Raw genomic sequence first — 14557 nt, 5'->3', positions numbered from 1 at the left:
ACCTATGAAATTTTGAAGCTTGTTATCAATACAACAAAACAGCATACATATCAAATCGCATATATATATCAACATATGTGTAACTCCATCTATTTAAAAAAATCCGCATTATTAACTGATATACCTAGTAAATTATAATATCCTATATAATAAAAGGGTAATATGCAAATTGACCCTAATGGCGGAATGACTGGGAACGACCCGTTGCCATGACACGCACTGATCACCAGGGGGCGGACACTCAATGCAGGAGCTGCCCCCTGGTGGTCAGTGTGCTCCCACAGGGGGAGCTCCGCTCAGCCATAAGCTGGGTTGACAGCTGCGAGCGCAGCAGTGGTGGCAAGGGCCTCCTTGGCAGTGCTAAGGATGTCCGACTGCAGCTTAGGCCTGCTCCCTCTGGGACATCCCCCGAGAGCTCCTGGGCTGCCAGAGAGATGTCTGGCTGCCAGTTTAGGCCCGTTCCGCCCAGGGAGCAGGCCTAAGCCAGCGCATGGACCCTCTCCCACCCCCTCCCCCAGTGCATGAATTTTCGTGCACTGGGCCTCTAGTTAATAAATGTATTTGTTAGCATAAATGAAACTATGATCTATAGTTTATTGAAAACCATAAATTACTGGTATTAGATTAAGATCCTAAGTATGTACAAGTGGAAAAGAAAAAGATCTTAGGATTCTTAACACTCAGCTTACTTACTTAAAATGTGCATTAAATTAGGAAGATTACTTATAAACGCTGCCCAGGAATTAAAAATATAGTACTAAAATGCAGAATACCATACTCAACTTCAGTGTAAATTTTTTGTTTTTAATTCTGAATTCTTATGGATTCATTCCACTTCTGTTTACTTTGTACAAAAATCATTTATATTTAAATTCAAGTCTGTTTTAAAAAAATAAGCCTTATCTACTAAAAATGAAGGGCCAAAGGAAGGGATTTTACAGTAAACTGTGTAGCATCTTGTCAACTTAAATAACTACATATAACAATTACAATATTAGATCTAGAAGTGTTCCCTAAGTTTAAAGAAAAAAGTAAACTCTGTTAAATGTGTATCTTAGAGTTTTACTCTTCTAAAATTTGTAAAACATCATCTGGGAGACCAAAATATCACCTTAACACTAAAATCCTACTTTCTTCATAGGAGAGATGACAGAATTTAAGATGTTTAATATCCAATGATGTGAAAACACTGGTCTTTAATTTGCTAAAAGACAATATTCAAAAATAGAATATGTTAAGATGGTTTTTGTATTGGCAGCAGAAAAATCAATCAATGGTTTAAATATATTTGGTCAGGCTTTATTAAGTTTGGATCAATAACAGAAAAGAGAAATACATATGGTAGAAACTAAAGATTATCAAAAGAAAATACATTAGAAGGGAATAAGTTTATTTTTGAAAAATGTCGGAGTTTAAAATAATCCAAATTATTCATTCTCCCGTCTGACTAAATGCTGAATTGAAAGTACATTAAACCTATTTTTAAAATACCTCATATTCATTTTATTCTATAGAGATTGAATTAAGTACAAGTTTCCTAACTGTTTAGTAACGCCATCGCTTTACCTGTGTGACATCCAGGAAGAGCACCGATGCCATCTACTGTCGTGGAGCCCTGAATAGTGCCCAGATTATAAACAACTCCCAGAATATGCAGCTCCCCTATGTGATGGGGAAAGAGCTTTAGTCTGGCCTGTGGAGATATTTAAGTCACTCTCATTATTTGTTTTCACAGTATCATAAAAACAGTAGAACATCTAAATTCTGTAATGTTGCAGAAATATAAACGCATGACCTAAACTTTTAAATTATCAACTAATATTTCTTATTGGGAAACATTTTCTTCAAAAGGAAGTCTCTAAATTCAACAGATGCCTGGATCCTCATCGATACTTTTAATAATAATGAAATCTTCTGGTCGACCAAATATACTGACCGCAAGAAAAAAGCAAAAACTTTTCACCAGGCTTCTTAGAAAACTAACAAACCAAAGACCACTGCAAACCTATTCTTCCACCAATTTCCTCCTGTGCAATTCCAGTATCCTAATCTCTTAAATTCTAGTTTTTAAGAAAACCAGGACCTAAAACAAACTGAATAAACTGATTTTTTAAAAAGCTGTCATCTTTCTTTCAGAAAGACTTAAGACTGAAAAATAATCAATAATTACCACTTTAGATTCTTCACTGTTAATTAAGAATTCTGAAATAACTTCAGTTCCAATCATTTCGGGTTCACTTGCTACCTAAAAAATAAATTATTTTGTAAAATATACATTCTAATAAATAAAGTTATCAGATTATTAACATTCCTATGTATCAACACTAAGAACAACAATAATTATAGTTAATATTTACTAGGTTCTTACTATGTGCTAAGGAGCTAAGCAATATGCAAAGAGTTTTACTTTTACAAGGGCAGTAAAGCCATTCAGTAGTGGGCACTTGTTTTTCCCCCCAATTTAATTCAGTACAACTCAACTAAGGACAGTAAGTGAAGTTGCAACCACCAAGAGGTTAAAACCTCAAGAGAGAAAGTTCAGCTGCTTATTATCAACGATGGTCAAAATGGCCATTTATCTTAATCTTGCAATAAGAGCAAGTTCTCCCTTTCACTCCAACCAGCACCTTTTTCCAAATTGGTTAATTACACATGGGAAAAGTAATGGCAGCCTAAGCAGGATATTTAAAAAATTGGTGGAAAATAAGGGCTGTGGGGAGAGCAAAAAGGCCTGTCTACTCCAATCAATGACATCAGTAAGGAACTCTAGTCTCTGGCCATGTAACAAGCACAACTAACTGGCTCACACCTGGAGTAAACCATATCCTCATGACCACAGATTTACTTTTTCCATGGAGTAATTTCCCTAAATTCCAGTTCAGCATCTAGTCCATCAGTTGAAATTCATGAAGGAATCCAGAGTTTGAAATTTATAGAAAAAAGAATACCTTCAATATAAGCAATAAAAACTTTTACTTGGCTTTAATAAACCTCTTTTGAAATCTAATTATTAAACAAACTAATATACTTTAAAAGCTAATAGATATTTAAATTTTTTCCCAGGAGTAAAGGGTTCATACTCTTCTAATATGTATTCCAGGTATCCATAAAACGTTAGAAAAATGACTAAAATTCAAGTCAGAATAGAGCCTTGTAAGTCTCATTCTTTCAAACTATTCACAATGAGTATAAGTAATCACAAAATGTCTTCAATTAATTTAAACAGCAAGGTTTTAAATAAGCCAATCTTTTTTTTAAAAAATGAAACACTTCAAAAGAAAAGTTTAAATAGTTCAAAGTTAATACAACAGATGTCTTTCAGGTTCTCCCTTCATAAATGAACATGAACATGTTGGAATATTTCCCAGTTCCAAAATAATGCTTACCACATTATTAAAGCACACAGGAAGGTAGTACTAAGAAGTAAAATTTATATAAAAGATATCAGTAAATCGCCGAAACCGGTTTGGCTCAGTGGATAGAGCGTCGGCCTGCGGACTGAGGGGTCCCAGGTTCGATTCCGGTCAAGGGCATGTACCTGGGTTGCAGGCACATCCCCAGTAGGAGATGTGCAGGAGGCAGCTAATCGATGTTTCTCTTTCATCGATGTTTCTAACTCTCTATCTCTCTCCCTTCCTCTCTGTAAAAAATCAATAAAATATATTAAAAAAAAAAAGATATCAGTAAATGAACTAATAAATAACTAGGTAAAAAACTATATTTGTGCAAGTTCTTTCTTTTTTTGTCCAAGTTCTTTCTGATACTATCAACTGGGTAACAAAAATTCGTTGTTCCAGACATTCCTACTTCAAAAATAACATCTTAAATATATAAAGAGCTTACTACAGACATAGTAAAAAAGAAATATAATTCAAACAAAAAGAAATGCAAATATAAGAATTTCTACTTTACTGCCCATCAAGAAGATAAAATATAAAATAGTATAAGATGGCACTTTTTAACCTATCAACTCAAGATTTTTTTTTATAAATAAGAAAACTTCATGTTGCAAAGATGAGATACCAAACCCCATATTGTGCTGGTGAGAAACTCGTTGGTATAACTTTTTGAGAAACCAATAAAATATGAAAATATTTATTCCCTAAAAATGTTCTAACTTCATGCCTAGGAATCTTTCCTACAGAAATAATCATTATAAAAAATACTATGCACCCAAATTTTCATGGACTGACTGATAGTAAACAAATGGCACCTTCCAAAATAACTACCAATAGAGAGATAAAATAACTTACAGATCATTTGTACGATGATTACGCAAAAATGAAACAGCAAGACATTTCAAAATTACAATATGCAAATAAATCAACATAAAATGAAAAAACTATATGAGAACAATCCCATTATGTGAGGGAAAAATACAAATATAAGTTATTGAGTAAACAGTGAAGTGTTAAAATGGCTACTTCTAAAAACTGAGGAGACTTTTATTTTTATTCTTTATATTCTTCTGCATTTTCAATTTTCAACAATAGGTATATAAAATACTTTCTATAACTAGGGGAAAAAAGCTTAAAAAGGAGTAAGTACAGTCCACTAAACAGAGAAGTTGAAATGTTATTACAGCATCTGTTATGCTATCACTGAAACAAGCTTATTACAAATACCTTTTAATAACTTACTAGTTCTTTAACTTCTTCATCATTCTTTCCACTGCAATCTTTAGGTTGAAACTTCCAAAGCAATGACAAATTAGTCAACAAAAGTGGAACCTTCAAAGGGTTTCTAAAAGCCACTTCCACTGTGATTGGTTCTATAAAAGAAATGCCTCAGTCAGTAACTTTAATATCCTATACTTCATCTTGTGTGCAAATTCTTTGAATACACCTTGTTTCATAGCTCTGAATTTCTGCCTAGACTATCCTTTACCAACTTGTAAATGTCTGTTTATCCAGGATTTAGTTTTAGAACTGCCTCCTCAAAAGCAGTTCCTCCATTTCTCTGTTCTAGAGATGGCATTCTCTCTTTGGCATTCTAACAGCACTTTGCATCTACCTATATTGGAAGCCCCACCGCCTGCTTTTATAAATGCAGCTCGCTAAATTTTGAGTTCCTAATTTATTTTTGCATCCTCAGCTTCTGGTGACTTGGGGCATACAAAACATTATGTTGAATCTACTGTAAGTAAAACAAACTAACAAAAACCATGTGTAAAAATTCCAGTATATCACCTTCTACAACTGCAAGAGGAAATCTTGAGTTATCTGAAAAACTATTCAAACAGTACTGCGTGGGATGGAAATTGGGTGGAATTACTCCTTTGTTAACCAAGGCCACAACTTGTTCCTCAAGTTCTCGCCACTGCTGAGAGGATTCATTGTCATACTCTTGATCAAGACTTACATGAGTAGCTGCTTGCTTTTCACCTAAAAAAAAAAGTATCAAAATTAAATATACATATTTATTACTAACTACACTCAAATGAGACACTTTAAATAAACATCTAAGTTATCCAAATACATATATATACACTCACTCTTGCCTATTTCCAATTAACTATGAGAAAAGATATCCTCTTATTAACCCTCACCTATCTGGAACTCTTCTGGTCTTTTCCTCCTGACTCTGAAAGGATATATTTTCTCTCATTTTCCACAGCAATTTTATATAAAATACTTCAAACATATAAAAACAAACAACAAAACCCATGAAGAATAATGTAACAAATAACTGTATATCAAAATTTAACAGAAGTATATTTTCATATTACCCCAAAATCACTTTTTTAGAAATGTTACAGATCTGTGAAACCCTCTTCAATCCTTCATCTCCACTGGCACCACTTCTTCCCGGAGTTGCTCCAAAGTAGAAGTATAGCATCCTCATCCTTTTTTTTTTTTTTTTTTACTTTACCATATATGGGTATATACTAAACAATGCACAGAATTAGTTTTTATGTTTGAAATATATAAATGAAATTGTATTTGCTCTATCATTCTTTTTTCACTCAGCCTTTTGTTGTAGGTATTACCTATGTTGAAACATGTAGAACTAGTTCACTCATGTTCTACAGCATGAATCCTTTATATGAAAATACCAAAATCTGTCAACTCATGTGCTGCTATTGTTTCATTTTTGGCTATAAAAACAATGCTGTTATAAATATTTCTTGATTTTTCACAGAGAGGAAGGGAGAGAGAGAGAGAGATAGAAACATTGATGAGAGAGAAACATCGATCAGCTGCCTCCTGCACATCTCCCACTGGGGATGTGCCCGCAACCCAGGCACATGCCCTCGACCGTTCGAACCTGGGACCCTTCAGTCCACAGGCCGACGCTCCATCCACCGAGCCAAACCGGTTTTGGCTATAAATACTTTTTAAATAAAACACTAAATTAGCTCAAGAAACATATTAAGCTTAAATATAAGACTGCTTAGAATTATTTTACTTTAACATGCATTGTATTTTAATTTTGGCCCAGTACTGCCATACTAAGGCTCAATACTAAGGAAAAATCCTGTATTTTAGAAAGCCTTACAACAAGAACAACAGAATAGGGGCAATTGTTCTGTATGTCTATGTTCATTTGAAAACTTCCATAATAAAAAGTTAAGAAAAGTTTTATTCATAAAGATGACTCTTACAACAGGATTTTATATAAAAAAGGATGGAAACAGTCAAATTATATATAACAAACAAATGTGAAAATAAAGTACTTTTATACACTGAATGTAATATATTACAGCCATTAAAAAATTATCAAGATTATACAATTACAGGAGCATTCTTTATATGAGAAAAGCCATTATAATTATAGCTATTTACTTTTTAGGGCTAAGAAAAAAACAATGCAATGATTATCTTCAGATGGCAGAATGGTAGGTGTTATGGTATAGGATTATTTATTTTCAAATATTCTTTAACAACAACACATTCTTTTAAGCAGAGAGAGGAAAAAACTTTAAAAAAAATAGTCACTAGGAAACAAGGCCAAAAAAACCTTTACTAACCATCTGCTGGTCGTCTGTCATGGCCAAAGAAAACCCGTGTGGCTGAACTGTTAATATACGGTAAAGGAAGCTGCGGCAAGGGCCCATCTGGTGATAGCTGACTTACATTCTAAGAGAAAGACAAAAGAAATAAAAAAGAATTTCTGAGTAAACTCCATTTTCCTTATATTTGTTTCCCCATTTGTATTGTTGTTAATCCTCACCTGAGGATATACTTTTCCCATAGCTTTTTCACAGTGTGGAAGGGAGAGAGGGAGGGGAGAATACAGAGAGAAACATCAATGTGAGAGAGACACATTGATGGGTTGCCTGAAGTGAACCCATAACCCTGGTACATGCCCTTGACTGGGAGTCGAACCCAAGACCCTTCGGTGCACAAGCCAACACTCTAACCATTAAGCTACACCAGCCAGGGCTGCTTCCCCGTGTTTTAATACACGAGGAATTAAAAACATGTTAAGCAAAAATAGTAAGATAAAGAATTACTAGTTTTACTTAATACATCAGAGATATAGAATTTAGAGATTTATTCTGGCCCAAGAAAGTCTTTCTAAGATTATTCAGCTAATTAGCTCTCTTTGGATGCTAAACTTCCAAACATTATCTTGGTATGCATTTTACTTCCTATGACTCATTACAGCATCCTATCTGCCAAAATTTTAATCCACATGATTTTAAATAATAAAGCATAAAGGGTAATTACTTCCTACAGGACAGAAATGCAATAGTATTCACTCTTCAAAGGACTATACAAAAAAATTGTAACTTCCAATTTTCCCCATAAAACAATGCTTTACATCTCTTATCCTTCTGTATCAGGGAAATATTTTTCCTTCAATTTTTCTGGATTACACCATAATAATTTGTCTACTTCCCACAGGTCCATACCTCATTTTTCATAGCGAAAATAGAGGGGACATACTTTCCACAGGGTGATATGAGGACCCAATATATTATAAAATCAATTAAGATTTTTTTTAAAAACTCCAAAAGCATAATAATGAAACAGTCCAGAAAACATGTAATTTCTTTAAGATTCTAAGAACAGCCACAAATCAAATATATACTGGAATATTAAAATTCTTTTTTGCCCTAGCCAGTTTGGCTCAGTGGATAGAGTGTCGGCCTGCAGACTGAAGGGTCCCAGATTCGATTCACGGTCAGGGCACATGCCCCGTTTCAGGCTCGTCCCCAGTAGGGTGCATGCATGAGGCAGCCAATCCATGATTCTCTCTCATCACTGATGTTTCTAGCTCTCTCTCCCTCTCCCTTCCTCTGAAATGAATGAAAATATGTATTTTTAAAAATTTTATCTTTTAAAGAATTCTGGAAGGGCAATGCAACTCCGAGCTATGACCAAAAAACAGCTTGTCACATTTTATTATATCAGATAATTATATATACACTAGAGCAGCAGTCGCCAACCTTTCGGACCTCACGGACCACCAGTGGTCCACGGATAACTGGCTGGCTACCGCTGCTCCAAAGGTTTCCTTAAACCAGTGGTCACCAACCTTTCGGACCTCACAGACTACTAGAGACCCGGTGATGACAGGAGGTTGGCTATGGGAGTCCACTAACCACCAGGGGCAGCTCCTGCGTTGAGCGTCTGCCCCCTGGTGGTCAGTGCACGTCATAGCGACCGGTTGTAACGGTCACTTGGGCTTTATATATATAGATATTCTAATAAAACTTTATTAGACTCCTGCTGGATAGTACTAAATATTAAGCTTTTTCTAAAAATGATTAAAATTTTAATATCTACTCCAGAAACTATGTATTCACCTTGTAAACATAAAGATATTCTCTGAGGAAGGACCCTTGCTGAGCCGCAGATTGTTTACTTTCGTTGATTAAAATATGCCTGAAAGCAGACACAGCATTGTCCAGCTGCCTAAGAGTATAGGATTGGCGCCCAATAGTGAAGTTAATGTGATCCTCTGCAAGAGACCAGCCTTTTCCTTTGTAAACTTGCATGGCTTGACAATAGCAGCGTAAAGCATGCTTTTTCTGTAAGAAAATAAACACAACAAAGTATTACACAACAAATTTAAATTTCTCTGGGACTGAAAAAAATAAATACGCACACACACAAAATCAAGTAACTAGTAACGGGTCCTTCCAAGGCTGGGATAATGAAGAAAACAAAACCAACATTTTGGAAAACCTCTCAACAATTACTACTAAAAACCAAGAGGTCCTACAGCAAGCAGCTGTTTTGTCCAAGGGCAAGAAGTCTAAAAGTCAGAAATAATGATGACTTCATGGAACACCACCTGGGAGTTTCCAAAGCAGTAGCGTTATGGAGTTACGGATTAGTTAGAGGCTTGGCTGTTAGCTTATACACGAGAGTGATCTTATGAAGTCTCAATTTTGTTAGGGTCATCTCTCTTTATACCACTGCACTGGGCTGAATGGAAATACCCCATGTGTGCTAAAACTGCATATGTGAATATACAGTTGTATACACACACACACATTTTTAGACTACTGTTTTGTTCGTTTGGTATTATTTTCTTTTCTTTTTTTTTTTTTTTTTTTTGCCCCCTGCATCCTGCCACATCTGAGCAGATATTTGGAATTAATCAGCTATAATCACTGCCACCTGCTGAACGCAGACAACTTCCTAAAGATGGAATTTGGTACCAAGGAAGAGGCCTCCCTCCACTAAACCTTTTGCTTCAGAAAGTACTCTTGTATCCACTCCCCATCCCAGGGTAGATTACAAACTTTGCACCATGTATTGCCAGAATTATTTGTTTCTTTAAGAAATGTTTTCTTTATAAAGAGATAATGAAAGCAAACTACCGTCATCTACCATTTGACAGCATGCAGGGAACCACCATCTGACTGCTGCTACCACTCTCTACCTCCAGCAAAGCTCCCTCCAACTAATGCTTGAATGGACCGTGGGAGTTAATGAAGATCTCGCCAACCCAACTGCTTCTGGGGACAAAGAAGACTTCTACTCATTTACTACTTAGTAAATGCCATCATAAAGCACCCTGGAAGACAACACAAGAGCAGAGCTGAAGTGGGGGAAGGTTCAACCCCTACTCAATAGTAAATGCTGTTTGAATGCATTCATCTTATCTGGATTTTCACATATATGATTTGGGTTAGCCTAACACATATTGGGGCAAAATTCCAAATGTTTTTGTTGTTTTTTTAAAAAGGAGGCTCAGAAAAATTGCTCTACCAAAGTCAAGTTGTAAGCAGAACATCAAGGTATTTTTTTCACTGTACTCCCCCATTCAATCTTGGCTGCCACAATCAGACAGATAGAAAGCACGAGGACCCTTTTTTCTTGCATCTGCACTGGAACCTTGGCAGCAACAGTAACTGCTCCAGGTCTGTCAAATAGATGCACAGAATTTCAAGACTGAATCCCAGACTTTTCTAAATCCAAATCTCATGCTCTTATCAACATAAAATATTACACAGTACCTTGAAACAAAATTTGTATCTGTCTTTAGGATTAATATTAAGTCATAAAATATTGACAAATGACATACATTTATAAAATAAATAACAAATTATAACAAATAGAAACTAAAATAATAAGTTGTGTTCTTTTTTAAAGAAAATGCACTCACCTGTCCTGCTTTACTAAACCGATGGCCTGCCAATATCATATGAAACGCGTATTTTCTCACCATGGGACTCTTCATATTTATAAAGCAGTGAGCCGCCTGTTCCAAAAGAAGAGCACTTCGAAGATCAGAGTCCTGTTGAATGTTTAAGAGAAAAGGTGAGTTTCACACACACACAAAAAAAAATGGGTGAAAAACATTTACTTTCTTAATAAATAACATATTCAATGTTTAACTTAGAGTATCTGAGGGCAGAGAGCAAGGGGTAATCCAATCCTGATAATTCTTTTTCCCAATAAGCACATTAAAAAAAAAACCTTCAGAAAACACTCTACCATGAAGTATTTGCTTTTGCTTTTCATAAAGCCAAATGCCTGGTTATGACATACACCACGTAAAAAAGCCTCTGAAGAAATGCAATCCCTTTTCAAATGGAAAAACAGTATGTAAACTGATAACTTAATACAGATATACTGATTAATGATAAACCAGAAAATAGAGCACACACAAACACACCAAAAAAGATTCACACCTATCTAATTTCTTCTGCAAATTGATCTGTGACATCCAATAGTGTATTTCCCTCCAAAAAAAAAAGGAAAAATAAAACAATGTATGTAAGTTATAAAATAATTTAATCTATTACTTTATCCTCCATAAAGTTTTATTGTATTTGAAAAGAATTCTTAATTTTTGCTGTGATTCAAGTGGACCAAAAAAGCTACTGCATTAAGAAGTTCAGAAGGCTTCCCCTTTAAGGAGTATTGCCTGCTATATTAATGAATGGCAAAACTCAAATTATTTCCACCTCAACTGAATCTTACAACAGTGTCTACAAAAACCACATACTGCACTTACATCCTAATCCATAAGAAAAATCTTTCAACTGAAAGAGCCATCATTACTTTCTAAATCACTGAGAGAAAGTACTGAAGGTTGCTGATCAAGTATCAACAACATTTTCACCAAAACTTTCTCTAGGTTTCCAGCTACTCTCAAGCAGAACTTACCATGCCCTTCCACGTGTTCTGCTGCCATTATTTTCCCCAGGGAAAGTTGAAAACAGAAAACATTGACTTTAAATGAAATCATTTCAACAGATTATAGTTACATCAAAAAGTATTCAGACACTATTATAACTATCTCTGTAGCAATCATAAAATTATATTAGAGTTGGAACAGATATAAGGAAACACTCCAGAAACATTCAGTAAACGGTAGATATTATCTATTTCAAACCCCTCAGGACAAAAACTAAATAATCAGATAATGTTTCTGGTAACTAAGAGCCAAAAGCTAGTAAGTGAGGAAATTAGGAATATACAATTAACAAGTGGTTCTATATCAATGCATCAGAATTACCATGGGGGAGAGGAGGGGTTGGAAGCTTACATCTTCATTTTCTTAGGACAATATTTTCTTTATTTTAAATTAATACAAACTCTTTTTTCCTTAAAGACTAAATGTTTGAAGGAAAAAAAGTGAACATCTTTCTTTCCCATCCCATGCCTCATCCAATTTGCCAGCTTAAAGTGGTATACTAGTATATATATTACATGTGTGCTTATATGCTAGTTTTTTAAAAACACACACTTTTCTATGCATAAATGATATTAGAGTATTCTTTATTTTGCTTTTTAAACTTATTATCATGGACATCTTTCCAAGATATCTACATCTCTCATTTCTCATTTCTTTTAAAGCTACATTGTATTCCATTACACAAACATACCCTAATCTATTAACAGTCTCCAACTGATTTATTATTGCTTCAAACTTTTCTAACTATAAGAAAAAATACTTCAATAAACATTTTCTAGCCCTGACGGGTTTGGTTCAGTGAACAGAGCGTCGGCCTGCAGACTGGAGGGTGCTGGGTTCGATTCTGATCAAGGGCACATGCCTGGGTTGCGGATTCGATCCCCAGTAGGGGGTGTGAAAGAGGCAGGCAATCAATGAGTTTCTCTCATCACTGATGTTTCTATCTCTCTCTCCCGCTCTGAAATCAATAAAAATATATTTACATTTTTCTAAACAAATGTGACTAATTATATAAATACTAGAGGCCGGGTGCATGAATTTGTGCATGGGTGGGGTCCCTCAGCCTGCCCAGAGATAGGGGCTGTCTCACCCAGTCACCTTCAGGGGTGATGGGAGCCGGCCGGCCGGGGAGGAACCTTGGGAGGGCTCCAGGATGAGTCTGGCCCTTTCGCCCAGTCCAGACCCCAGCAGCAAGCTAACCTTAGCGGTCAGAGTATCTGCCTCCTTGTGGTCAGTGCGTGTCATAGCAACTGGTCAGTGATCAACTGAATGGTCAAACAATTGTTCAGACACTTAGCATATTATGCTTTTATTATATAGAATTTTTATTAGACAAATTTCTAAAAATAGAACTGCTGACTTAATGAAAGCTATGCTTATACTTCAAATTCTAATCAAGATAGACAAACTGCTACAAAAAGAAGTACCCATATATATTCTTGTCAACAGAGAATGAGAGTACATATTTTCTCTACTCAGCCCAAGATCATTTTTTAACATCTATCTCTTTAATAAAAGGAAAATGACTCTTTCTCAACATGCATTTCTTTAACAGTAGGCTGCTAATCTTTTCCTATGTTTAAAGGTCTTTGTGCTTTTTTGTGTGAATTGCCTATTTATACTCTTTTGTGAATGGGTTTTTGTGATTATGTGGTTTGTAAGAGCCCTTTGTACACTTAATAAGTATCAAGCCTTTATCATACATTTGCAAATAGTATTTCCCAATTTTGACATGAAGGAGTTTATTCTTTAGAAGTCAAGCATATTATATTTGCCATTGTTTTCAGGATACTACATCAAACTCAGAAAGGATGTTATCATTCCTAGATTTTTTAAATGCTCTCCTGTATTTTCTTCTAGTTTTTTTGTTTTGTTTTATTTTTCACATTATAATCCAGCTATAGTTATATTATCATGTAATGACTAATCCAACCCCAAACAGCTAGCTGCAAGTCACAATAGCAATCAGTGAATTATCTAACATTCTTCACTAAATTAAATGACACCTAATCATATGTATTTAAATTCTCATTCCATTCCATTCCTGTCTATTCTTATCACTGTAAACAGTTTTAATTTCTATAGCCTTCAAATGCATTTTAATAAATAGAACAGGTAATTCCCTCTAATTACTTTTTCTATTTTGGAACTTTATTCAGACTTCTCAATAGAGTTTCATAGTTTTTTCTCTCAGTCCTATATATTTCTTAAGTTTATTCCTAGCATGTGTGCACACATAACATACAAACACACACACACACACAGAATAAATACGTATTTTTAAATTGCCAATGAAACATCATTAAATTGCAAAACTTGGATGGGCAGCAATCCTGGACATTCTGATTAATATAAGGATATGCCATAGATATCTTTGATAGTATATAAATGACTCTAATATATAATCCAGATGAGAACGAGCACAGTAAACCCTCAGCCTTCTCAAATTTAACCCGCAAGGACTGACCAATTTAGGAGAGACCTGGAAGTCCATGGCATGTATTAATTTAGCTAAAGCAAAATTTGATTCTTTTGCCAAAACCGGTTTGGCTCAGTGGCTAGAGCGTCGGCTTGCGGACTGAAAGGTCCCAGGTTCGATTCCGGTCAAGGGCATGTACCTGGGTTGCGGGCACATCCCCAGTAGGAGATGTGCAGGAGGCCGCTGATCGATGTTTTGCTCTCATCGATGTTTCTAACTCTCTATCTCTCTCCCTTCCTCTCTGTAAAAAATCAATAAAATATATTTTTAAAAAAAATTGATTCTTTTATCCAGTAAAGCTATTGTCTGAGAAAGAATGAATTTTCAGATCTGAATAACTACATTCATATCTCATTGCAGCTTAGTTCTTTGTTAGCTCATCTCTTTCAGTGACACCTCTAGTAGAAAAAAACACTGCTTTGAAACACACAAAAAAAGCCCTGAAAAGAATGACAACTGCCATGAATGTTTTTG

General features: G+C 35.2%; 1 protein-coding gene and 1 non-coding gene across 10 annotated transcripts in view; both read right to left on the bottom strand.

Moving 5' to 3' along the window:
* The window catches only part of TRAPPC8 (trafficking protein particle complex subunit 8), a 74232-nt gene that overhangs the window by 25141 nt on the left and 34534 nt on the right, over positions 1–14557 (bottom strand). For 5 of the 9 annotated variants that reach the window (XM_059707391.1, XM_059707384.1, XM_059707386.1 and 2 more), the window contains 8 exons: positions 11574–11594; positions 10567–10698; positions 8756–8980; positions 6971–7079; positions 5190–5384; positions 4637–4771; positions 2171–2241; positions 1567–1693 (listed from right to left, as the gene is read on the bottom strand). In XM_059707391.1, coding sequence (XP_059563374.1) covers positions 1567–1693; positions 2171–2241; positions 4637–4771; positions 5190–5384; positions 6971–7079; positions 8756–8980; positions 10567–10698; positions 11574–11594 — 1015 coding nt within the window. Of the gene's footprint in view, positions 1–1566; positions 1694–2170; positions 2246–4636; positions 4772–5189; positions 5385–6970; positions 7080–8755; positions 8981–10566; positions 10699–11573; positions 11595–14557 lie in introns of all 9 variants that reach the window. The other 4 variants (XM_059707387.1, XM_059707389.1, XM_059707390.1 and 1 more) reach the window with 2 other exon arrangements.
* Positions 10209–10340, bottom strand: LOC132240364 (small nucleolar RNA SNORA31). The gene has a single exon (XR_009454286.1). It is a non-coding gene; the product is annotated as a small nucleolar RNA SNORA31 (small nucleolar RNA).

Source organism: Myotis daubentonii, chromosome 8 (genome assembly GCF_963259705.1).
Source record: "Myotis daubentonii chromosome 8, mMyoDau2.1, whole genome shotgun sequence".
NCBI lineage: Eukaryota > Metazoa > Chordata > Mammalia > Chiroptera > Vespertilionidae > Myotis > Myotis daubentonii.
The sequence above is the reverse complement of the archived record's forward strand: the minus strand, read 5'-3'. Positions and strand labels throughout refer to the sequence as shown.